Source organism: Lepidochelys kempii, chromosome 9, assembly GCF_965140265.1.
Source record: "Lepidochelys kempii isolate rLepKem1 chromosome 9, rLepKem1.hap2, whole genome shotgun sequence".
Taxonomy (NCBI): domain Eukaryota; kingdom Metazoa; phylum Chordata; order Testudines; family Cheloniidae; genus Lepidochelys; species Lepidochelys kempii.
The window spans coordinates 28,730,469-28,754,239 of NC_133264.1; the positions used below are offsets into that span (position 1 = coordinate 28,730,469).

A 23,771-nucleotide genomic window follows, 5' to 3' on the forward strand; every position below is an offset into this window, starting at 1 on the left:
TTAGTGCACTGGATGAGGTGCCCCACATGTTGTTATAGGTGTGAGTAGGAGCCACAGATCTTGAAAGGTGTGTTCGGGGTGTATGTGTGTTGATCTTTGAACAGTGGAGATATGTCTGCAGGCTTTGGCTCTAGTCCTCCAGTCCCCAGTGCTCTGGCTGGGGCTGGGGAGACTGGGGCCGTGTGCTGCCCACCTTCCCGGGGGGCTGCAGCTGCCTGCCCTCCCTCACTTGAGTTAGTTTCCCAGACCTGAAGAAGAGCTCTGTGGAAGCTCAAAAGCTTGTCTCTCTCATCAACAGAAGTTGGTCCAAGAAAAGATATCACCTCACCCACCTTGTCTCTCTCTTATAGCTCATACTTCAGTAACAAAGCGACTGAAAACATGGACGTACTGAGGGAGAAACTCCCCCTGCTGTTACTGCACTTGGCTGCATGTGCTCAGCGATCTATTCCTAGCACACCACATGTCCTGCTCCACTAGTTGAGATCCTGTGGTGCCAGGGTATAGAGCACTGCAGTGAGCTGTACGCTCAGTACTCGTTTGGTCTGATTTCTTCTATATTTACTCTTGTGTTTGTGTTGGCTTCCTGTGTGTGGATGACTGTTATGTCTCCCCAGCACAGGCACCATGCTGGGTGGACACCTGCAGGGAGGCGGGGGAGTGTCTCAAAGCTGATACAGTTTACTCGTTTTTGAAGTGCTCCCCTTCCATCGACCAACCAAATGCAAACCAAAATAGCCCCGGAAGCTTACATTGCCTGAGGCAGCATTAACTCTCATTGGGATATTCATGTGGTTATTCACAGGGCCAACAGGCGATGGTGTTGGTGAAAGCATCTTTATCCCAGCTGTTCTCTCTCAAAACCCAAGGAGCTCAGTACTCCCGGTAGACCAGTGTAACAGTTTCCACTGTGTCCCATGATTCTCCCTCCACTCCAAAAGTGAGGGGATTCTACTCCACCCACACTGGATTTTTGCCATTCACCTAAATGGAGGAAATAAGCTGGGCCCATTTATCTAACTGTTTTATGTTCATAGTGGACTAAAAATCTAATCCATGAGGGGTGGTTTCCTGTAGCCCAAGGCGCAAAATGATATACAGGAAATCTGGAATTGGAAGTGAAAGATTAGTTGCTCTTTTTTGTAAAATAATGTAAAAAATTTGGTGCCCCAAATGCTCTGTATCCCAATTTCCTCATCTATAAAGGGGAGTTGGAAATTTTAACATTTCCAGAAAAAATAAGAGAAAATGTCTTTTTAAAAATGTTTTGTTTTTTCAACCAGTTCTACTAATTAATGGGACTATTCATGTGCTTAAATTTAGGCATATGCTTAAGAACCTTATTGAATCTGGGCTTAAGAATGAGAAGTGCTCTTATGCTCAATATTAGTGTTTTCTTGAACTCAATTTCTGTTGGCTTATTTTAAAAACTTGTTTATTGGTTTGTAAATATCAGCGATATGTCAACAAATGCTACTAATAGGTACTGTTTTTTCTTCTATCGGTTGAAAGTGGCTCTGAAGGGAATCAATTTCTAACTATTTGAAAACAAAATATACTTTGTACATATGGCAAGAGTCATGAAGCATAGCTGAGGATATAATTGGCAATAGACTTGACTGCCAGCATAGTCTCCTTACAAGTAGACGTTATCTTAGATTCAGGGAGGAGAAAACCATAACTGCCCTTGTCACGGAGCTCAAAGACGAAGGAGTATTTGATGCCCTGATCATAAGCCCAGTCCACAGAGCTACCAGAAGTAGGGTCTGTAAAACATACAATATTAGCATAATTAGTTGGTACTACAGAAACATAGTGACAGGAGAAAAGGGGCAAGAAACCCTTTTAAATAGGAGGGTCTGTGTGTCAGAGGGATGGGGAGGTCATTGAGATTATTATTATTGTGTATATAGCACCAATAATGTGCTAGGCGCTTAGTAGTCAAGCATGAGGACAAGGTCCCTGCCCAGAAGAGCTTGCAGGAGTATGTATTAGACTAGTATGTAAAAGGACTGAACTATACTAGGGGAGGATCTGGCTCAGAGATTTTACTTCATTTCCTGTGTTGTTCTTTTAATCTAAAATAAAGGTACTTTTGATCAAAAGCATATGGCCATTCATTGAATATGGGAAGTGTAACAATATGATGATATCTAAACAAAGACAAATTCATTCGGCGATAGTGAAGAAGTCCTTCTGGCTAAAAAGAATTTAAAACAAAAATGAAAAGGTATAGTGGCTACTTATGGGAAAGCAGGAGGCTACTCTTCTAATAATGACAAGAGGAAGAATTCGTGTCACAATTTTTATGGAAATACTATTGAAGATAGTGGCAGGAAAAGGTCCTATTTTTCTAACACTGGTGGAATGAGTGACAGTTGCCATGTTTACTGTGTTGTTTTCTACTGGAACTGGGCAAGAAGAAGTACAAGGACTTAACAGATAGATGCTTAAAAAGCATCATGTATCAAAACAAGCTTTCTGTTTGAAAGATATAATCTCTAGAGCAAAATTATAAGTCACATAGTTCAATGTACCACCCTTTTTGTTTTCATGCAAGACCATGTAATATTTTGATTCACCAGTCAGAATGAGAAGCCTATTAATAATGAGCCCTATTCCCAAAACCATGATGACACTCTTCATAACAAGTTTGCTAATGCTGATGACAAGAATAAACACTTAGCAAACTATGGTAGGTTGGTTTACATGCTGTAAGAAAACAAAATCAGCATTTGCCAAATAAAAAGGATAAAACTAATGTTGATTTCAAGCTTCCAAACTTTTGTACAAACAGTGGAAAGTTACATAAAAAAGAAAACCTGTTTGGATACTTGACAGTGTCTCTCTAATATGATCCATGTTCCTCATGGTATCTGGGCTTGCAAAATGGACATTTTAATTCCAATCATTACATAGTAAATGTAAACAATAAAACAAGTAAACAGTCCACATGAACTGTTGGTCTCTGCTGTTATAGCCTAGAAGTTTTTTTAATTTTTTTTTTTTTTAAAAAAAAGCTTTTGCTCAGTGAATTTATTTGCCAAGGGTGTTTGGGTTCTCTTATTTACTATGCTTTAATTTGCAAACTTAAATGCTAGCAGCATATAGTGAAATGTCTTTCCTGGACCAAATACATTTTGGATCCTGAATCTTACTGTAAAATTATATATGGCTATCTCACATCTTTGCATGACAATTGTACACTAAAGCTGCTCCTTTTTGGGTGATCAAAATATTGATGAGTTTGCATTCTTTATTATAATTTTTGATGTAATTTTCTACTCTTCTTCTCTGGTAGAGACAAACATGGCAAAACCTGGGCTTCATGCTGTATTTCTTCCATCAGACCCAATTATAGATCTCACAAACACTGTGCGCAATTGTGTATGAGAGAGCTGTACCAGAGGAACATACTGTCCTTCACATGGGTCTCTCCCATGTAGGAGAGAAGAAAATCTTTATCTTCCAGTGGGTGGGGCAGCAGGGTAAGGCACATTAAGTGTGTGAGTGTGTGTGTGTGTGCGTGTGCATTGGCTCCTTTTGATCCCTTCTGCCTCCTTGGCTACCAGAGAGTTTACCTTGCTCCAGAAAATATTCCTCTGGAGGGATTACTATGAAAGCAGGAAAGTTCATTTAATTAAAGTTAAAGCTGATGGGGTTAATACTAATGTCCTACAGGTTTGATTGGACAGAGAGTAGCCACCCCACACTTCCTGACCATCCCCTCCCCAGCTACAGATTTAGTATCTCCCATGGGGTCAGGGAAGGGAGTTAGGAATGGTACGAGAGGCAACACTCCTCACTGCCCTGTCCTTGCCAGCACCCAGTTGGGGGCCTGCCCAGGTTTCAGTCCTTCTCTCTTGGAGGTGGAAGGGGCAGCAAGTCCCTGTATTACTAAATAACTGTGGTATGAGTGGTTTGTGTTTAAAAGAAAATGGATTCAGACACCTACAGATTAGAGTGGCCGATGCACCATATTCGTATGTTGTACCATACAGGCTGGATAAAGCTTCCACGGCTGCCTTTGCAACTTCGGTCTGGTTTTCAACAGGAAGAATGAGAGAGAGTGAAAAGGAGAGCTAGTTGTTTGGAGATTTAAATACTTTGAGCAAATGCCATGAAAGCATATTTGTTTGTTGAACAAAGTCTGTCTTCTTAACAATTAGAACGTGCCTGCCTCTTTCTGCCTGTACTCTCGGAGAACATTACATCATAACTATGGAAAGATACATTGACTCTTATGTGTAAAAGTTGTTATTGGTAACTAGGGGCTCAGTCCTGCACCTAGTGAAATCAACAAGAGTTTTGCTATTGATTTCAGCAGAGCGGGATTGAGTCTCGTCTCCACACATGGCATCTGGCAGGTGATACTGTAAGAAAGGGGATAGATTACATTATTCTTAAATTACAAATTAAGTTCAGAGCAAAAGTGGCCAAGGAAATGGTCATCAAGGAATCACTTATTCTGTGGCCTCATTCAGTAGCTTTTGGAAGAAGGATTACAAAGATTGAGGGGCTTGGTAATTGGATGGGGATCCTTTTGAACCAGTTCACCATTGTATTACTCCAGTTCTGCATTGGTGTTACTCCTTTGGAGTTAACTTGGAATAAAACTGCAGTACTGCCCCAGACCTAAATCACTGGTCTGAATGTGGCACAAATTGGTAGGGTAGTGAATGATTAGACATTTGTTGTTGTTTAGTGGCCAGTTTTATTTTTCATTTGGTGGATTTAGGATATTTCCTATTGTGTCCAAACCACAAATGCCATTGTGGCAGTCTTACTTGAGTGGGTAAGGACTCAGCAAGCAGACCTCTATCCCTACAGATGGGCTTGCTCTAGATCAGCCAGTCACCTTTCTAAATTCACTCACGGAACAATTACGATAAAATCTGATATTTAACAGGAGTTGATCACCTGCAGCTGGCAAACAGAGAAATGGGGCAACAAGCAGCTAATAAAAAGGTCCAGCCAATCTAATAACCCTGGCTTTGTTGTTGGATTGCCTAGCTAAGCAAGCAGCTGGAGGAGACACTTATATTGGAGGGTTTGGTATTGTGTCAAAGTTCCTCCTCTGTCTTGGTGGGTTCTGTGCTTATTGGCGGATTTGCTCGCCTCAGAGATTCACACTAGCCCACAGTTTGGCCACTTTCGTGGCTCAAATCTGCCGTTCACTCAGTTAACCTCATCACTGGCCAGCATGGGGAAAAGGAAGAAGAACAAAGGAAGAAGAACAATTCCTCACAGTCTCTGCTGATCCACCTAGTGGATCGGGGAACAGGCCAGAGACCTTCCCCTCTGGTGGAACCCACAGTCCAGTTCAACTCCTCCGGTATCAAGTAGGGAGTTGGAGGAATGGAGGGTTCCAGGGTTCCAGCCCAGGGCCCTGTAGATTGCAGCTGTCTACAGTGGCTCCTGTAACGGATATGTGACAGCTACAACTCCCTGGGCCACTTCCCCATGGCCTCCTCCCAACACCTTCTTTATTCTCACCACAGGACCTTCCTCCTGATGTCTGATAATGCTTGTACTTCTCAGTCTTCCAGTAGTATGCCTTCTCGCTCTAGCTTCTTGCGCCTCTTGCTCCCAGCTCCTCACACGCACACCACAAACTGAAGTGAGCTCCTTTTTAAAACCCAGGTGCCCTGATTAGCCTGCCTGTCTTAATTAATTCTAGCAGCTTCTTGATTGGCTGCAGGTGTTCTAATCAGCCCATCTGCCTTAATTGTTTCCAGAAAGTTCCTGATTGTTCTGGAACCTTCCTTGTTACCTTACCCAGGGAAAAGGGACCTACTTAACCTGGGGCTAATATATCTGCCTTCTATCACACTCCTGTAGCCCCCTTTTGTGGTGTGAGGGAAACCCTGGCACACATATATTTGGAGTGTGCCAGGCTGCAGCCCCTATTCCGGCTCCTCATGAATATTTTAGTATGCTTTTGGTTGCAGTTTTCCCCTCACCTTCTTATTTATACACTCCCTATCCACAGTCCCACAAAGTCACGGGATCTCCTGGTCAACCTCCTCCTGGCCCTAGCTAAAATGGCCATCTATAAAACCAGAGTGAGGAGGTTGGCCGATGGAGTCTCCTGTGAGTGTGGGGCCTATTTCCAATCCTTGGTCCGTTCACGTATCCAGGCAGAGTTCCTCTGGGCGGCGTCCACTGACTCTCTTGATGCCTTTGAGAAGCAGTGGGCGCTGTCCGGGGTTCTCTGCTCGGTGTCCCCGTCCGGTTCCCTTTGTTTGACCCTTTGACCACACTCCTGTCCCTGTTATTTCATTAGTTGTCCCCCGTATTTATTTGGTGCCAGGTCCTGTGGATCCCCCTCTTAGGCTGGTGGGGGGGGATCCTTTAGCAGTGAGCAGGCTTTGCCCGACCACTTCCCGGATCTCAATAGGATCACTCTCCTGTAGCCATCTGGCCTGACCCTGTCACAGTATATATATTTTTTTTCTTTATTGGGTGGACATTTAGAGAGGGTGCAGTTTGGAGTTTGTTAAATTTGACAGTGATCCGGTAAGAAAAGGTTGAGTTTGGCTGAAAATGTAGAGAGGGGTATGATCTCCTCCTCTGAGGTGCTAATGGATTTTTGTGTAGATAATGGGAGCAGAGATGGATTGATAATGGGGAGGGGGAAAATCACAAATAACTTGAAGTCATGTTTATTCCATGTGTTTTGAAAAGAAATGTTTCTGATTATTTGAAATATTTCACAATATTTGTTGAAAACAGAATATGAAAAAAAACTAAGTTATCTTATTTTCCCCATTTCTCCCTCTTTCCTCTTTCCACCTTCATTTCCTTCTACTATTTTGCCTCTAAAAAAGAAAAAATACTAAATTGAAAAGAAAATGAGAAAGAAAATCTGACTAAATGTTTCATTTTCCAGTTCCATAAAAAATATAAGCAACACAAAGTTGTGAAAATTTCACATTTAAAAAAAAACGTTTTTTGATTTTTTAAAAAGTTTCAGTTGAAAAATTTTCACCAGCTCTAAATGGGAATTGAAGGCACACAAGAACCCATGTGAAGGTCTCAGTATCTCAGAGTACATAGTTTCCAAAAGTTTACATGAGTACGCTACCCAAGCTGATTCTGATTTCATTTTTCCTGGTGTAAAGCATGAATAGCTCTGCTGAAGTCAGTGATGTATGAGATCAAATTCAGCCCTTACAAACTCATCATGGGTCTATTTTTCTCTACATACCAGTTCATCGTGATTAGGTGCTTTATGGAAAGTATAGCCATAAGGGAACATCAACATCTGAGAATAAGCATGGATGGTCAGGTAAGCCTTGATGGAAGAGAGGTGGTTACGAATGAAGGTGGCAACAGCTTTAGTCTCATCCTCCGACTCTGGTGCAGATCCATAGTAGGTTTCATTGCATGGGTCATCTGAGATGAAACCAGTAGCTGCAAATAAGATTCGTATTCACAGTTTATCATTATTTGAATTGCAGCCTAAATTCAGTTAAGTGTTAATTGGAATATTAAACTTCTTCATTTTCATTGACTGACCAATTTACCCACATCATCAACCAACTCCTGCTGATTAGTTTTAATATCTTCTTTATTTTAGTTAAATTACTTACTGCCCCACGCAGCAGCGAAATTCCTGTTCAGGTCAGTGCCAATGCATTTGGTGCTGGAGTTTTTGGAACGGTTTTTTCTCCACATACGATCCTGCAAGACAAAATGATTGAAGTATTTAAACCTCATCTTCCTTATTTTCTCAGATTGGGCACAGTGTGGAAGGTAAAAATTGATTCAGAACTTGTCTAAAATCCACATGGTTAACAGGAGGACTTTCATCTTTAAAATAAAAGACAATACCAGTCAAAGGAAAAGCAGTCCACAGGGAATGCACATCTAATGAATTTTTCCTGTGTCAGTCTGAGTCTCCAAAGCATGAACTGTACCTCAAGTCTACAATGTGTTAGCAAAGAACTGAACAATTAGAACAGGCATTTTTCTTCCCATTTGCTTGGATTTCGGTTCCCAGCTGGCTATATATGATGCTTTCAAGTAACTATAAACACAGGACCTGATGTGACTGCAGATAAAGTACTGAGAACTGCAGAGAATACAAAGAGAAAGCGTCCTGTTCTGATCCTTAGAACAATCTATCATATTTGAGAAGCAATGGAGTAATTATTAATGGCTGAAATTCATATATACCCCCTGATCCATATAACCCATGTAATCAAGCTTTGTACAGGGGCAGGGGATAGAATCTACCCCTCACATCCAGTCCATGGACTGCAACACAGCCCCTCCACCAATGTTGTCTGAATAAGGAGCACAGCTTTTGGTGTCCCCTATGCATGGGGTTGGGGCAATTGGATTGGTGTAAGTGTGGATCCACGTATCGTCATCCCATTCCAACTTAAATAGTCTTCTCTGCACCAGCCTGTTTAGGGCCAGTGTAGAGCCCCACTATGGTTAGCAGAAGATGCAAAAGACTGGCTGTGTAACCTCTTCATCCATTTCCCCATCTCCACAAAAGGTCAATGAGGGACTTGTACGGTATCAAGGACTTTGATCAAGCACTCCTACTTTACCTGGGTTAATTTTATCCTAAGATTTTGATAGTGACATGAACTAAAAATAAAAAACCTATGATCCTCTACATGGAAAATGATGTGATTCTCAGTCTTGAACAAGAACTTAGAAAAGCCAAATTGGCTCACAGCAATGATCCGTGTAGCCCTGTAGCCTGTCTTCTGACAGTGGCCAGTGCCAGATGCTTCAAAGGGAATGAACGGAACAGGACTATTTTGAATGATTCAGTTCCTGTCATCCAGGCCAAGTTTCTGGCAGTTGGAGGTTTAGGGACCTCCAGAGCATGGGGTTGCATCCCTGACCATTTTGGCTAATAGCCATTGATGGACCTATCCACCATGAACTTACCTAATTCCTTTTTTTAACCCAGTTATACTTTTGGCCTTCACAATATCCCCTGGCAGTTAGTTCCACAGATTGACTGTGCATTGTGTAGAAGTACTTCCTTTTGTTTGTTTTTAAAGCTGCTGCCTATTAATTTCATCAGGTGACTCCTAGTTCCTGTGTTATGTGAAGGGGTAAATAACACTTCCTTATTTAATTTCTCCACAGCATTCATAATTTTATAGACGTCTATTATATCCCCCCTTAGTTGGTCTCCTTTCTAAGCTGAACAGCCCCAGTTTTTTTAATTGCTCCCCATATGGAAGCTGTTCCATTCCCCTACTCATTTTTGTTGCCCTTCTGTGTACTTTTTCCAATTTTAATATATCTTTTTTGAGATGGGTTGACCAGAACTGCACACAGTATTTAAGGTGTGTGTGTACCATGGATTTATAATTTTCAGTCTTATTATCTATCCCTTTGCTAATGGTTTCTAATATCCTAATAACAACTAGATCTTTCTTGGGTGGTAACAGTTAACTTAGACCCCATCATTTTGTATGTATAGTTGTGATAATTTTTTCCAATGTACATTACTTTGCACTAGAGGGAAGTATTGGCAATCTAAGGGAATCCTTGGTCTATTAAATAATTGGTTACAGTATTGTTCTAAGTTGTACTCTCAGGAATAATAACTTCAAGGTCATAGAGAGATGTTTTTATTTTAAGTGGGGATGTAAAATCTTAATGACTCTCAGACACTAAAATAGGTGAGTGATAGAAAATAACTAAATGTGGATAGTACTTGAGTCCAGCTCCAGATATAGCCATCAATGTTGAACACCGGGAGAACATAGAAGTTCAGACTGTCCAATAGATGTGTCATGATCTTGTCCTTCTTATAGGTGCTGGCTGCCTGTAAGAGAGAGACATGTACACAGAAGTATGGTTTAGTTCAGTGGTTTTCAAACTGACGGTCACGACCCAGTACTAGGTCGTGGAATGTAAAGCACTGGGTTGTGGTGGTTCTGGTCAGCAATGCTGACCGGGCCGTTAAAAGTCCTGTCGGTCGTGCTAGGCTAAGGCAGGCTAGTTCCTACCTGTTCGGACACCACGCTGTGCCCCAGAAGCGGCCAGCAACAGGTCCGGCTCCTAGGTTGGGGAGCCACGGGACTCTGCATACTGCCCCTGCCTTAGCTCCGGACTCCCATTGGCCTGGAACCATCCAATGGGAACTGGGGGAGGGGGCGATGCCTGCAGGCAAGAGCCGCATGGAGCTGCTTGTGCGCTTTCACCTAGGAGCCAGACCTGCTGCTGGCCGCTTCTGGGGTGCAGCACAGTCTGCGGTGCCCGGATAGGCAGGAAGCCTGCCTTAGCATCCCCGCTGCATCTCTGACTGGGAGCTGCCCGAGGTGAGCCCCCCAAACCAGGAGCCCCTTCCTGCACCCCCAACCCCTTCAACCCTGATCCCACCCTGAGCCAGCACCCCCAACCCAAAGTCCTGACCCCCTCCTGCACCCCAACCCCCTGTCCTAGCCCAGAGCGCCCTCCCACACTCCAAACCCCTCATCCCCAGTTCCGTTGCATTGTGGGCATCACCAATTTTCTTCACCTGGGTCGCCAGAAAAGAAGTTTTAGAACCACTGGTTTAGTGCAGCTCTGTCCCAGCATTACATTGTTGAAGACTCCAATTATGTAATAAAAAAATGATTTCACAAATACAGATGAGTTTCAGCAAACAAGTACTTTAACACAGAATATGCCAAGAGATCAAAAAGATCTTTTTCATTATAAATTTGCCTTTTAATTTAGACCAAAACCCCACCCAGAGGGGTCTTTTTCAGATCCTGCTTCCCTTACTCCACCCCCACAACAGCCACATCGGAGAAAAGGGGCAAGTCTCCAATTTGGCTTTCTTCCCCTCTCCTACAGAACAGTTATTACAGTCTATGAGGTATCTTTCACATTCCATTTAATTGCTGGGGAAAGGATATTTGGCTACTCTTGGTGGAGCGCCCACTATAGGATACGAGTAGTACTCTGTGGTAACTGAGCATGGCTAGGCCTACATAGCTCCATACAGCAAAGGAAGTAGGCCAGGATGTAACCCCTAGCAAAATTCTGGATGTGGAGTATCTGAATGAGATCATGTTTGCTCACCTGCTTCACAAACCACTGGCAGAATGCAGGTGAGATCCATTCTCGTGCATGGATCCCACAGTCCATGAAAATGGCCTTCTTCCTGCCGCTCTCCTTCCCAACCTGCTCAAAGACAAAGATGTTACTCTTCTTCGTTGTGGAGCTGTTCCTCTATTAACTGGGCCCTGTAGAGCCCACACTGACACTTCTACAAGAAAAAACATGGCCCTTTTAGCCTGTGGCCCTTTGAGAGAACTTTACAGGAAAAAAAAAGTATCCAAAGTAGTGAATGCTACACTTTATATGTAGAACATTCAGATCTGATATGAATAGTGATGTCATGAAACCTGCCCCTCTCTTCTGTATGGTAGAAGGAAAATGTCGGTGTAGTTACCTATGGTGCTTGCAGCTATATAACTACTATGATTTTGTTTTCTTTTATGGTTGCTTTAAATATCACATAGACTATTGTCTGAAGAAGCAACTGCCATTTCGTGAGACACGAAACACGCTGCTGTCTCATGAAGACTTTACTATTTTTTGTTCTGATTGTTTTCTCTTAACCTACAGAAAGTCATTCACGCTGAAAGTATATAGTTTTTGTGTGCAGAAAACTTATCAAGTGTTAAAAATGCAGTCATCAAACTCATTTATTTTGCCCCTAGTCTGAATGGGGTAACTGAGAGTCAAGAATACTGGGCTTTTAAACCGTAGGTATTTTGTGTACAGCTAGAACCCAGTTCACTTTTATACTGGCTGCAGCATTTTTTAATGCCTTTATCCTCTGACACCGAATTGAAAAGTCTTGATGGGAAATGTTATTTCAAGCAGGATTAATTCCTTATTGGATATCCATGGCCTCAGTATGAGACAGTGTCACAGAAAGTGGCTGGGCCTCTCTTCCACCTCTCTTTCTGTCAGCCACAGAGTCCCTGTGCACGAGAGGAGTTTCTCCATGGTCCCAAAAGAGGAGGGAAATGCTATGAGAGCAGCACTCCATCCTCACCTCGTGGGTGCGATCCATGAGATTTGAGTCCTTCTCACAGAAGTCTTGCCTAAGTAAGGCTTACGGGATTTGGCTCTAAATGAAGACCCGCTGATCTGTGTATTTTCATAGATCTTTTGTTAGGTATTCAGCATCTAGACCATATTTAAGGGACCATAGCTAATGTACTCAGTATTGGCTTATATCCGTCTGTCTGGGTCCTTTTACCACATACATCACTGCAGTATCCTATCTGTCTCTGCAAACCCTGTATCTCCATTGCTATTTCCCAACTGCAGTGTCAGTGTTAAATCTGGTCACTTTCTCAGGCAATATGTCATCTAAATGTGTTTCTTCATATTAGCGTTGGAAATGTAATAGACTAGAGCAGTATTATTTATGTATGATGCTGTTTTCACCTCTACTTAATTAATTTGTTATATATTGGAATATCTGAACCACTCTTCATGTGCGTAATCTCACCGGAAAGAAATGCATACCTTAAGGAGGTACATAGGTCGCTTTTCAAAAGTACTTCCAATCTGGATGCGGGAGACCAGTTTTGGATAAATTTTAGTAATTCTAGCAGTCCAGGCAGCAATCTAGATTAACAAATCATGTGCAGTTACGGAACAAGTTTTGGATTAAATATGATTCAGAATCAAAGGGAGGCTGTCTCTGATTACAGTACTGATTCAGGAAAGCATCCTCATTCAGGGTAGCATGTAATCACATGCTTAAATTTAAGCCAGTAGGACTTAAGCACATGCTTTCTTGTTTTCTTGATTCAGGGCTCCATTTGCCTCAAAGGGTTAAATATCCTTTCCCCAACCTGAGTAATTTGATTGGCTGCTTGGGTTATATACAGGGGAAAATTGGAGCAATCTCATTTCCCCCTTCCCTCTTCCAGGCTTCAGGGGAACTGCAGAGATGCTCCTTGGTGGCTACTTGGAAGCTGGAATGGCCTCTCAGTAATTTCTCCCCCTCCTCCCACTCCCTTTGTGCAGAGAGCAGGACTAGAAGATTTGTATGGTGGCAGATTATCTGATTCCATTTCTCCCCCACAATGTCCCGTTCCCAAACCCCATTGCACATGACTAACCCACAGGGATGGGGCCCCATGCTGTACAAAAGGTGTACACTTTCTCTGTGGCCTTTTCAAATTCTGCTGGAGAGGCCTCTACAAATCCTGCCAAAGAGACCTCTGCAGCTGTGAAGGGGAGACCAGGATTTGCCCGTAAATCCATAAGCTTTGTACCGTACCTTGTACCAGTCATTGTACTTCGTGTAACTGTGTCTGCTAGTAAAATTCCTTTTGCCATCAAACTGTTTTTCAATCTTTTCTTGCAGGTTATGCAATACAATTCTACAATACAAAATAATATATATGCTGGCTGGTAAAGAAAATATTAATCACATTCAATAAGTCCGTCTAAGACAGCGGTTTTCAAACTTTTTTCATTTGTGGACCCCTAAAAATTTCAAGTGAAGGAGCAGACCCCTTTGGAAATCTTAGACATAGTCTGTGGGCCCCCAGGGGACTGCGGACCACAGGTTGAAAACCACTGATCTAAGGTAATTATAGGGCTCATTGGCATAGTCTGTGAGCACCTCACAGACTTCAATGAGTTTATTCTTACAACACCTCTGTAAGATAGAGAAGAACTATCCCTATTTTATAGATGAGGATCTAAGGCACAGAAATACTTTTGCCTACTCTATACTAGAAAATTAGGTTAGTTTAACTACACTGATGAGGGGTATGAAAAATCCACGCCCCCATGCAGTGATGCTAATCCAACCTAAGTCCCTGTGTAGATAGCATTAGAAGAATTCTTCTGTCGACCTAGCTACCACCTCTGTACCAAACAACATCCAAGAACCATACAACGTCCGTGCAGTCATTCCTTTCATGCAACCCCCACCAACACTGATTCTAACAACAGATGCCTCTCTAATAGGCTGGGAAGCCCACCTAAATGACCGCAAAATCCAGGGCAAGTGGTCTCTCATGGAATTGTTTCTCCATAACAACCTTTTGGAACTAAGAGTTGTCATAAATGCCTGCACACACTTTCTCCTTCTCATCAGAGATACACAAAAGTTATGACAAACAATATAGAATGCATGTTTTACATATATTGCCAATAGAGTGCCACATAGCTCTGGGGATGATCTGCGTCCTGGAGAGGACTTAGGACTGGGTCAGATGCTGGTTTAAGAGTGCCCTCCATGAGGAGGAATTTCAGCTTTAGCTCCCAGTTCTTTCGGGACCTAGCTTTCAACTGTTGGCAGAAGGTGCACTTCTGCAGGATTTTTTTTTTGAATTGAAGAACGGAAATTTTAAAGTACTACTAAAAAGAATGGAAACTCTAAGAAGAACTATAAACTAACACTATTAAATATAACGTAAGTAAGTAAACTGGACTGCTACTCGTTCCGTCTCAGGGCAAGGGTGGCTGAGAAGGAACAAAGGGCAGTTGGCCTGTGCAGCGCTAGATAGCCTTATGGCAGAGCATGAGGGAGGGAGGGCGTATGTGTGGGCCAGATGGACTCTGCTACCAAAATTCTCCGATTAGAGGCACAGATGCACCTACAGTGGAGCACCCATACTAGATCTAAGGGCACTAAGCATACTGTAGAGTTTTAAGTGTAGACAAGCCCTAAGAGACTTGCCCAAGGTCACACACAAATTATGTGTCAGAGCAAGGAATTGAGCTTGTGGGTTTCCTGATTCTGAGGCTAGCACTCTAACTACTGGACCATCCTTCCTCTCTGATCAGGTATATTTAAGAACATAGTATTATCAAGCCAAAGAAAAACGCTGTACAGACTAACTGTAGTAAAGTCCTTGTACTTGGTTCAGAAAGATAATAAACTTCCAGGACATTATTTTTAGTATAGTTGAGTTTACTTCAGACGATGGCTTAAAAGCGGTGACGAAAGTTTTAGGTCTCTAGGTACTCAATCATTCTCTCTCTGCTGAGCCCACTATATTAATAGCGTGTGCTATTTCTCTAGGGTCTTTTATCTGAGGATGTCAAAGCACTTGCAGACACTTATGAATTAAGTCTCGCTGTGATGTAATTATTATCCTCATTTTACAGATGGTGACAAGCAGGTTAACACCCAGATTTCCCTTTTTTGGGGGTATCCATCTGAGGACACATTGGGCTTGATTTTCAGCAGTACTGCACATCCACAATGCTCATCAAAGTCAGTGGGACTCCATGTATATGTAAGGGTTGGCCCCATACATCCTTTACAATACTAGGGACCTTGGTTGTGTTGTTGGGATTCTGTAGCACTAAAACAAATCAGAGAAGTGGTTTAGGAAAAATGCAAAAATCTTAGCACTCGGAACCAAAGTAAAATCTAAATCCTTGGACATTTCACAACCCTAAACAATGGTATTCCTGTGTAAAGATTTTCTTGTTTGAGTGGAGTGCAACAGATATGGGATTAATTGAAAGTCAGAGGAATGTGAGCTCCTTAGACACTTAGGTGTTTCTGAAAACCCCCTCACTGGTCTCCAGACAACTTCCTTTTATTCTGCATTGGGCTAGAATAATTAAGTAAAACTTACTCATATTGTATTTCATTCTGTTCCATGAGGGTCTGGACAGATCTAGACTGATGTGTACTGACATGGAAATCCACCTGCATCTGAGTGACTATATGAGGGGCTGAATCTGGGTGCCAGAAGTCAAGCTGCACAGGGAGAAATTCAAATTGTCTCATTTTAGTATGTAGTCAAGTCAAGCATGCACTTGTGAATGGTGAGTAGTTTAATGCTCAGGAGAACCATTGTCGGTCAGTGTTTTGTTTTCTCTTTGAAATAAAGCCCTATTTCTATATATTTCTGAGAATGGAACCATCTCAGAAGTTCGAGTCTGCTATGAAGGACTGTTTTTCAACTGCTCTGGGATTGATCATTCAACAATAACTGCTAAATCATAACTGGTGTCATTTTAGATTATGATTTAAAAAAATATTTTTTCCTAAAATACTCCCTTGAATGCAAACAGGAGAAAAGAACTGCAATCATTGCTCCAGTCGCACAAAACATGTTTTAGCGTATCAACAAACTCGAAGAAACTGAAACTGGGGCCCCAATGAAAAGGTATTACATGTCTGCTCAAACTCCCATTGATTTCAATTGGAGCTCGATCAGGAGGGTCCTTCATTTAAAACATGTAAGCATGAATCTAAAATTCATCCCATGCTTTTATGAAAAGGTGATGCTCCAGTTCTGCTGCTGTTTAGATGTTAGCAGAACTTCTTTTCATATTATAGTAGAAATCACAATGCTTCTGTTATTGTAGCCAATGGCAAAATTCCCATTACAAAAAGAGAATGTTGACATTGACTTCAATGGGAGAAAGACCAGGCTCTCAAGAGGATATTATGTAAATGCACAGCATTTCATTTTCATCAGTATAGTTAATAATGTGTTAGGCATTCCAAGATCAACACTTCTTTTTGGAGATGTAGACTGCATACAATTTACATTGCATCATGCTGAAAATTATGGAAACTTTCAAACAATATGTTTTTTTATTCTCCTAAAATATGGTCCAGTTTTGTTCAGTATTTTTAAGTGACTTTAGATGTTTTCTTGATGGGGGAGGAAAAATATGTTTAATTTGAAAAATTTTTGTAGCCCTTCAATGTTATTTGGATTATAAACTAGTGCTTCTTTTTGCTTTTATTTATTTGGATTAATTATAGTAACATAGTTTTTGAAAAGTCCTTAGGCTACAGTGTGGAAAAGTCAGCTTGTCATGCTGCCACTGAAGTCATAACAGTTCCATTAAAATGTCGTGGAACCCCTGCATGGTTTTCAAAAACTATTTTACAGTTTTGCTTTATAAACATCTTGAACATACATAAACCCAAAGGTTGATATGGAAAGGTAAGTGTGCTGAAAGCAGCTGAATTTGCCATATATCTATTTTAGTGCCCTCTTTTCTGAACAGAAATCTTTTTATGATAAGGTTCACATGAGAGCAACATTTTGTGACTGATTTATAAACTTCTGATAGACTCCTAAGTAAAATAGCCCTGGAGTTGCTGTAATATTAAAATGCTAGGTACAGTACTTTCTAAAAGGCTCTGTATGTAGAAAACCCTTATGTTAACATAAAGGCCACATAGCAGCTAGAAAATATTTTCCTCTGGTTCATTCCATCTGGGAAGAGAAATGGGTTTTCCTCAGAATTGGCATGGGAATTTTTCCCATTAAATCCATAGATCCCTCAAGATCTCTGCATCTTTGTCCAATCAGCAGAAATTTCCAGTTGGAAATCTGTCTAGTTTGCAAAGAGAAAGAGCTTTTGAATAGTCTAGGACTATGGGGAAGAATTCAGCAGAGCTGCAGCTCTGACCACCTCTGTGGGAGTAGGGGATTTTTGGGGTGCATTATTTTACCCTGTGTAGCACAGAGCAACCTCCATTGAGTTCAATGGCAGCTGTGCATATATATGTTAATACAGAATTTGTGATGTCTTAACTGCTTTATCTGTCTCTAAGCTAGATTGGAAGCCCCTGAGGATAAGGGCTGTGTCTTGTTTAATGTCTGTACAGTCCCAAGCACGTTGTCAGAACTCAATAAAAATATGACATTGTCTTGTAATATAGTCAAGTATCAGAGGGGTAGCCGTGTTAGTCTGGATCTTTAAAAGTGGCAAAGAGTCCTGTGGCACCTTATAGGCTAACAGACTAACGGCTTATGCTCAATACGTCTGTAAGTCTATAGGGTGCCACAGGACTCTTTGCAGTTGTAATATAGTGTTATTTAAAAATTTCCACACCACAACGTACCAGGTATTGAATAACCAGAACCCAAATCCCCCATAAAATTTCTCACCTGTTTAATGTTGGCCAGGTACTTCAAGAAGTTCACTTGTTTTTCATTCTGAGGCTTCACACGGTATACCTTTGCACTTCAAAACATAAAGGAAAGAAGTGAGTAACAGATCTGAGCATCAAAAATGTTTCTATCCAGGTTCAGTTAAAGTGAGAAAGCTCTACCTGTCAAAACAGCAAGAAGAAGTAAGAGCAAAAGTAGCTACAATCAAGCCTAAAGGCACCATAGACTTCATGTTTCTTGTTTCTCTAGAGCAAATACTGTCTGTCAGCTCAGTTCTACTCGTCTTCTTATTGCTCTGTGAGCAACTGACTTCCTCTTGGGGTTTTATTGGACAGCATGAGGTGGTTTTGTGAGGTTTTGTGACTTAACCTACATGCATATTTAATGTAATTAAGATTCATATTAATTATTCCAGGCTAGATGGGAGAAGAACACTATGCCTACTTTGTGTGATCATCTACATTTAACATCTGAAAAAAACCAACCCCACAACTGGAGGTTGGCTTGTGAATAAAAGTCTCAGTGATTAGTAACGTACTCCACAGGAAGTCTCATTTGTTTCAGTTAGTTGTGTAAGCAAGGTACTCTTCATTGTGAGTAAGGTCAGTCTGGCTAAAAGGTACAATAAGAAACAGTTACTTGAATGAAGATGTGATTTGTATAAATTAGAACCCAGCCAGCAACAGGCTACCCATGCCCTTTCACCTACAAATCTCCCATTGAAGTCAATGGGAGCTTATTTTTAAAAGGACTGTGGGAAATGGGCAAGTTAAATAAGACACACTTATTTAGATTTTTTTTCAGGGGATGTCTGTGGTTTCCCCTCCTTTTTTACTGTGCAGATGCATATGGGAGTGGAGTCACAGAGTTATCCCAGCTTGTGTCTAGATTAACTTGCTCATTTAAATAACTCATTTATTTCTGCTTGTGGCCTTTTCTAGACTTGAGTCAAATTCTGGCTAATTGAAGTCAATGGGAGTTTTGCCATTGATTTCAATGGGAACAGGATTTGGCACTACGTCTTTAGATGGCTGACACATTTTCTTCAGACAAGTGTTATGTATGTGTCAGCCACTCCTCAGAAATCTAAACTGCCATCAGAAAATGTCAAAAATGATGGTTAAGACCTGCTTGATTTTTATCCCCATGTCCTTTATCACATATACACATACTGTGTCTTATCTGGATCTAGTACTTTTTGTCAATAGTAGTCTTTCATATCCATTTCCTTTGTTACATGTGTACTATCTAACTCTTCTGCAAAAGTGCTTACCAATGCATTGACTTCCTCACATTCTCTGCTATCAACTGCGAGCTAAATTCTGCTCTCGGTTACACCCCTGTAACTTTAGAGAAAGATTGTAAAGTCTTTGGAGCAGGGATTGTCTTTTCATTATTATATGTGTGCAGTGTCTAGCATAATGAGTCCCTGTCTCTTGCTGGGGACTCCAGGAGCTACTGCTGCACAAATAATAAAATCAATACCTCACATTTACACAGGTATAGTTGAGAGAAATCTTTTCCCCATTTTTTCAAATTCAGCGCTTATATAAGCAGGTAGTGCTTAATGGATTTCAATGGAGTTTTGCCTGTTTACACCAGGGCTGAATTTGACCCACTTTCTCATTTTTACTTTCATGTACTACAGATATGTTTGCTAAATGTATTGTTTGAATATTCTTTCCAGTTTGATGTTGTTTTAATGATCTATTTTAATACTTATTTTTATAGGTTTCAGAATCTTCCTCTCTACTAGATTTGTTATTTAAAAGTATTTACTTATCTATTCAAAAGTTTTATACCATGTAAATTCCATTTTTCCTTGTTCAACCATATCTCTGCTATTTTAATGTTTACGAAGTAAAAAGTATTCAGCAGTCATATGCATACAGTATTTCTAGATTCGGTTTAAAAGAATTAACATTTCTGTAGCACTTTCCCTTCTTACCTCCCCTTTATTCACCCTTTCTCTATCCTTGGGCCCTGAGCCTACAAATACTTATTGTGCTTAACTGTGAACAGTCCCACTCACTTCAGTGCAGTGAATCATGATAGTAAATTTAAGCACATGTGTAAGTGTTTGGGGTCTTAATTAGGGATCCATGAACTTCCCTTTAAATTCTTCTTCCTGTCTCTCTTTCATTGATCTAAAATGCTAGCCAGATTACTTTCCACACTAGTAGTCAGACTTGTTTTGGTAAGGATGAAGTCCATTTCTCTGATAAAATGTTGCTTTTCAATTCAAAAGAATCCTGGGTTTTGCATTATTGTGTACATAATTCTCTCTGCTGATGGCTGAAAGAATTAAGTTCAGAGCAACATTGAGCCTTTGGCCACAAATACAATGTAGTTATAGCTATGTCTGATAATGCCATTAGCTCTTACTATTGCTCGGATTATCATCCTCCAAATGTAGAAACTGTGGACATTCTAGGAGGTGCATAAATAAATTGGGAACTGTGTTAATTGCCTTGCTTTCAGTATATCAGTCTCTTTTTAGTTCTCAGCTTCTGTTAGTGTTTTTCGGGCATTAGAGTTAAGTTCCAAGTCCTAGTCATTCAAATGTAGTTATACAGCCTATGAAAATGGGTAATATTTTGTCATTTATGGGTATAAACAGCTGCTGAGTTTATCTACTCTGACCTATTTCTACCTAGCAGTTCCTCACATGAACTGTAGATGAAACAGTCTCTCTTCTCTCTCAGGAAGAAAGAACAGCATGAGAGGTACAGCACGGACTGTAGAGAAACCTTATGCTATGTTCTCTCTTATCTCCCCCCACCAAAAAAACTTGTTAAGCTCTTTTAAGTCTTTCTCATATAAAGGAATACTGAATCCCCATTTTTCTTTACATTTATAAACAGATGGAGGCTCCATAGCAACCAAAGAATATTTCCAATGAGCATCATGCAGTAGCATTCCATGCATATGATGCACACTTTTACATTCCTTACATTCAACTGCCTGAGGATTTCTCTCACCTGACATAACCAGGAGAAGACCTACTGTGAATTACACAAGATTTGCTAGTGTTTAGCAGCAGTTCTGGAAATAAATCTTCAAGACTCCAAGATTTCTTAGGGATGTTGGAGATGAGAAAGTGAACCAGTCCTTGTAATAATTAATCCAGGCTCTGACAGTATTCTGAGGATTTGGCTGCAGCTAACACATTGGGGAAATTCTTTGGCGCGTGTGACATAGATCCCTGGCTCCTGAATTGTGTCTCATAGAGGTGAGGCAGGGAGGCTGAGCAAAATAAATTTAGGAAAAAATAATTGGGGTTTTTTATTGGGAGGGAATCAATATCCCTCTGGGGGGAAATGTCAAAGATAAGCTATTAGGAACAGTATAAGTCACAACAAAAGGTCACTAGGGCTGAATGTTGCTCAGTGAGGTTTTACCTTAGGAGAGGGCAGGCAGAATGAAGGAATCTGCTTGCCCACTGCTAATCCAGACTCTGGATGAAAATGGTCATCAATGAGGACTTTCACAGAACATTACTGGAAGGGTCTTAACAATTCCTGGTAATAGTGGGTCTGAATCTGCTCTCACATCTCCACTGAAACAAAAGGTATAAAATTGGTGTGAGATCAGAATCAGCGACGTGTTTCTTCCTTATGAACGTGGATACGTATGAATTAGTCATTCTGTTTTTCATCATCTGTGTGAATAGCGACATATCCTTTTTCCAGCTGCACTTGAAGCGACTTACACTTTGGAGCGTTCTGTGTGAGAAGTACACATTTGACACTAAAACACACTGAGATTGACTGGTATCTGGTGTTAGAGACATGGCAATGGATACAAATAACTTGACTGTTAGTTTTAATCTTTGTTTTTTAGAAGAAAGTCTGCCAGGGCTCCAGGATTTAAAAGTAAATAAATCATTTCCAGTACCCAGAGCCACTCGGAAGGGAGTGAAGGTGCCCCACATGAGTGGTGATAGCTGGAGGCTTTATGCATGGGGATGCCAGGAGCATATCAGGGCATCAGATATCATAGTAATTAACCACGTATAACTAAAAAGAAAAGGAGTACTTGTGGCACCTTAGAGACTAACCAATTTATTTGTTAGTCTCTAAGGTGCCTCAAGTACTCCTTTTCTTTTTGACAGGTTTCAGAGTAACAGCCGTGTTAATCTGTATTCGCAAAAAGAAAAGGAGTATTTGTGGCACCTTTGGTTAGTCTCTAAGGTGCCACAAGTACTCCTTTCCTTTTCTTTTTGCGAATACAGACTAACACGGCTGCTACTCTGAAACCTGTCACGTATAACTAGTGTACTTTGCTATATTTTTACAAAAAGTGTTGCTGGTGCATTTCCAGCCACTAGTCATCCCCTTCTGCGGCGGGAGGGGACAACAGTCACCTGTGTTGCATCCTCTAGGGCACTCATCAGTGCTAGCGATAGCAGAGGCCTCATACTTCCATTCAGAGAATGCAGGTAGTTCTGTTGTGGCTGACTCCTGTGTACAAGTGCTAGGAGAAGGACAGGCTCCTGAGTGCTTTGCTCACTGCACACCCATACTGAGTCAGCTGTCACTTGGCCCATAATAATTTTTAAAAAGGCTTTGATTAGTACTTTGAGTCTGTTTAGTACAAATGACTGGAAAACTGTTAAGAAAGTATCTGACCCAAAGAATTTGATGTTGCACGGGTATATAGATAGAGCTCCACTGATTTACTCTAGACTAACGTCAGTGCGAGGGAGGTCAGAATCTAGCTCTTTAACTATTTAACTGTCTCAGTGTGAATTTTCTTTAATGTTTGACTTATTTGAAAGAAATGTGATGTAAGTTCATTTTGTGTGGACTTACAAAAAATTGGTAAGAAAAATTGAACATGCTGATTATTTTAAAAGAAGTTTTTTATTGCAGAGTATATTGTCACCACCACGATTGTCTATGACAGCACAACTTACAACTGGAAAGTGCGAAAGGAATAATGGTGACCAAAGCTAAACATAAAACATTTTTCTATCCAGTCTTCCTTTTAAACTACATAAAGCTACATTTCATTTATAAGGATTATATTGTAATTCTTCAAACATGATTCAGAGAAGCACATTCAAAGAAGCAGAGCAAAGTGTAAAACATCTTTGTCATTAGAAAGTCTAGCTCTGTTAGAACTGGAAATGTTCTGTTTAGGATTTTTAAAAGCAACTTTCAGCTCCATGAACAGTATTTCCATTTTTAGGGAGTAAACATAAGAATATCTGTTTGAAATCGGTATAAAATAGCACGGTTACTATTCAGACAATTTACGTAATCATTTAATGGTCACATTTTAAAAAATACTGAAGAATTGGCAGAAGCAGCATGAAAACAAAAAGGGAAAAGAAAATACAATTAAATGTTATAACTTATTACTATTTTTAATTTCCTCTGTTTCTAGTTTGGTTTTGGAGTGGGGTCTGCCTCCCACCTCAGTACACTAGGACAAATCAAGAGTAACTTTACAATGGTATTAAGCTGTCATAAAACTGATCAGAGAAAAGAAGCAGACCCAGAACGTATAGAAAAGCTAGTGTCGAGTGTTATGTACATGAATATTTTAAAAGAAAAAATGATAGCATAAATGCCTCAGATTTCTGATTTGAGATGTACTGGAACTGGAATATATGAAGCACTAAACTTTCAGCACTTGATATGTACTCTCTAGTTATCTCTTTCTGCTGGTATAAAATATAAAAGAAGCCATAAAAATCAAGTACAGGATACTGTTTTTTAACTTGCTATTGTATTTGAGATACAGTAGTTTCAGAAAGAAAGAAAATTTTAATGGCAAGAAAAGCAAATATCTTTAGTATATTTCATTAATTCATAATAATAGAAAGCTTTCATAAAACATAGCTAAGGAGGTAATTGGCAATATACTTGTCTGCCTGCA

At 40.6% G+C, this 23,771-nt stretch overlaps 1 protein-coding gene across 1 annotated transcript; it reads right to left on the reverse strand.

Annotated features, from left to right (window-relative positions):
* Positions 1-1,577: 1,577 nt before the first annotated feature.
* LOC140916885 (mast cell carboxypeptidase A-like) lies at positions 1,578-18,117 on the reverse strand. Its single transcript, XM_073358775.1, has 11 exons — positions 18,047-18,117; positions 17,883-17,958; positions 15,600-15,724; positions 13,277-13,379; positions 12,514-12,615; positions 11,050-11,151; positions 9,695-9,805; positions 7,596-7,686; positions 7,211-7,416; positions 3,956-4,040; positions 1,578-1,766 (listed from the first exon to the last, which is right to left on the reverse strand). Exons 1-11 carry the CDS (start codon positions 18,115-18,117, stop codon positions 1,579-1,581), a joined length of 1,260 nt encoding a protein of 419 aa, XP_073214876.1. The 3' UTR covers position 1,578.
* Positions 18,118-23,771: the final 5,654 nt, after the last annotated feature.

What these genes read in the sequence shown, in the direction of transcription:
- LOC140916885 (XM_073358775.1), bottom strand. Translation starts at nt 18,117, where the DNA reads ATGAAGTCTATGGTGCCTTTAGGCTTGATTGTAGCTACTTTTGCTCTT. An exon ending in TCTTCTTGCTGTTTTGACAG is followed by an intron (nt 17,959 to 18,046) that starts GTAGAGCTTTCT and finishes TATGTTTTGAAG; the next exon opens with TGCAAAGGTATACCGTGTGA. An exon ending in CACCTAATCACGATGAACTG is followed by an intron (nt 4,041 to 7,210) that starts GTATGTAGAGAA and finishes GTTGAAAACCAG; the next exon opens with ACCGAAGTTGCAAAGGCAGC.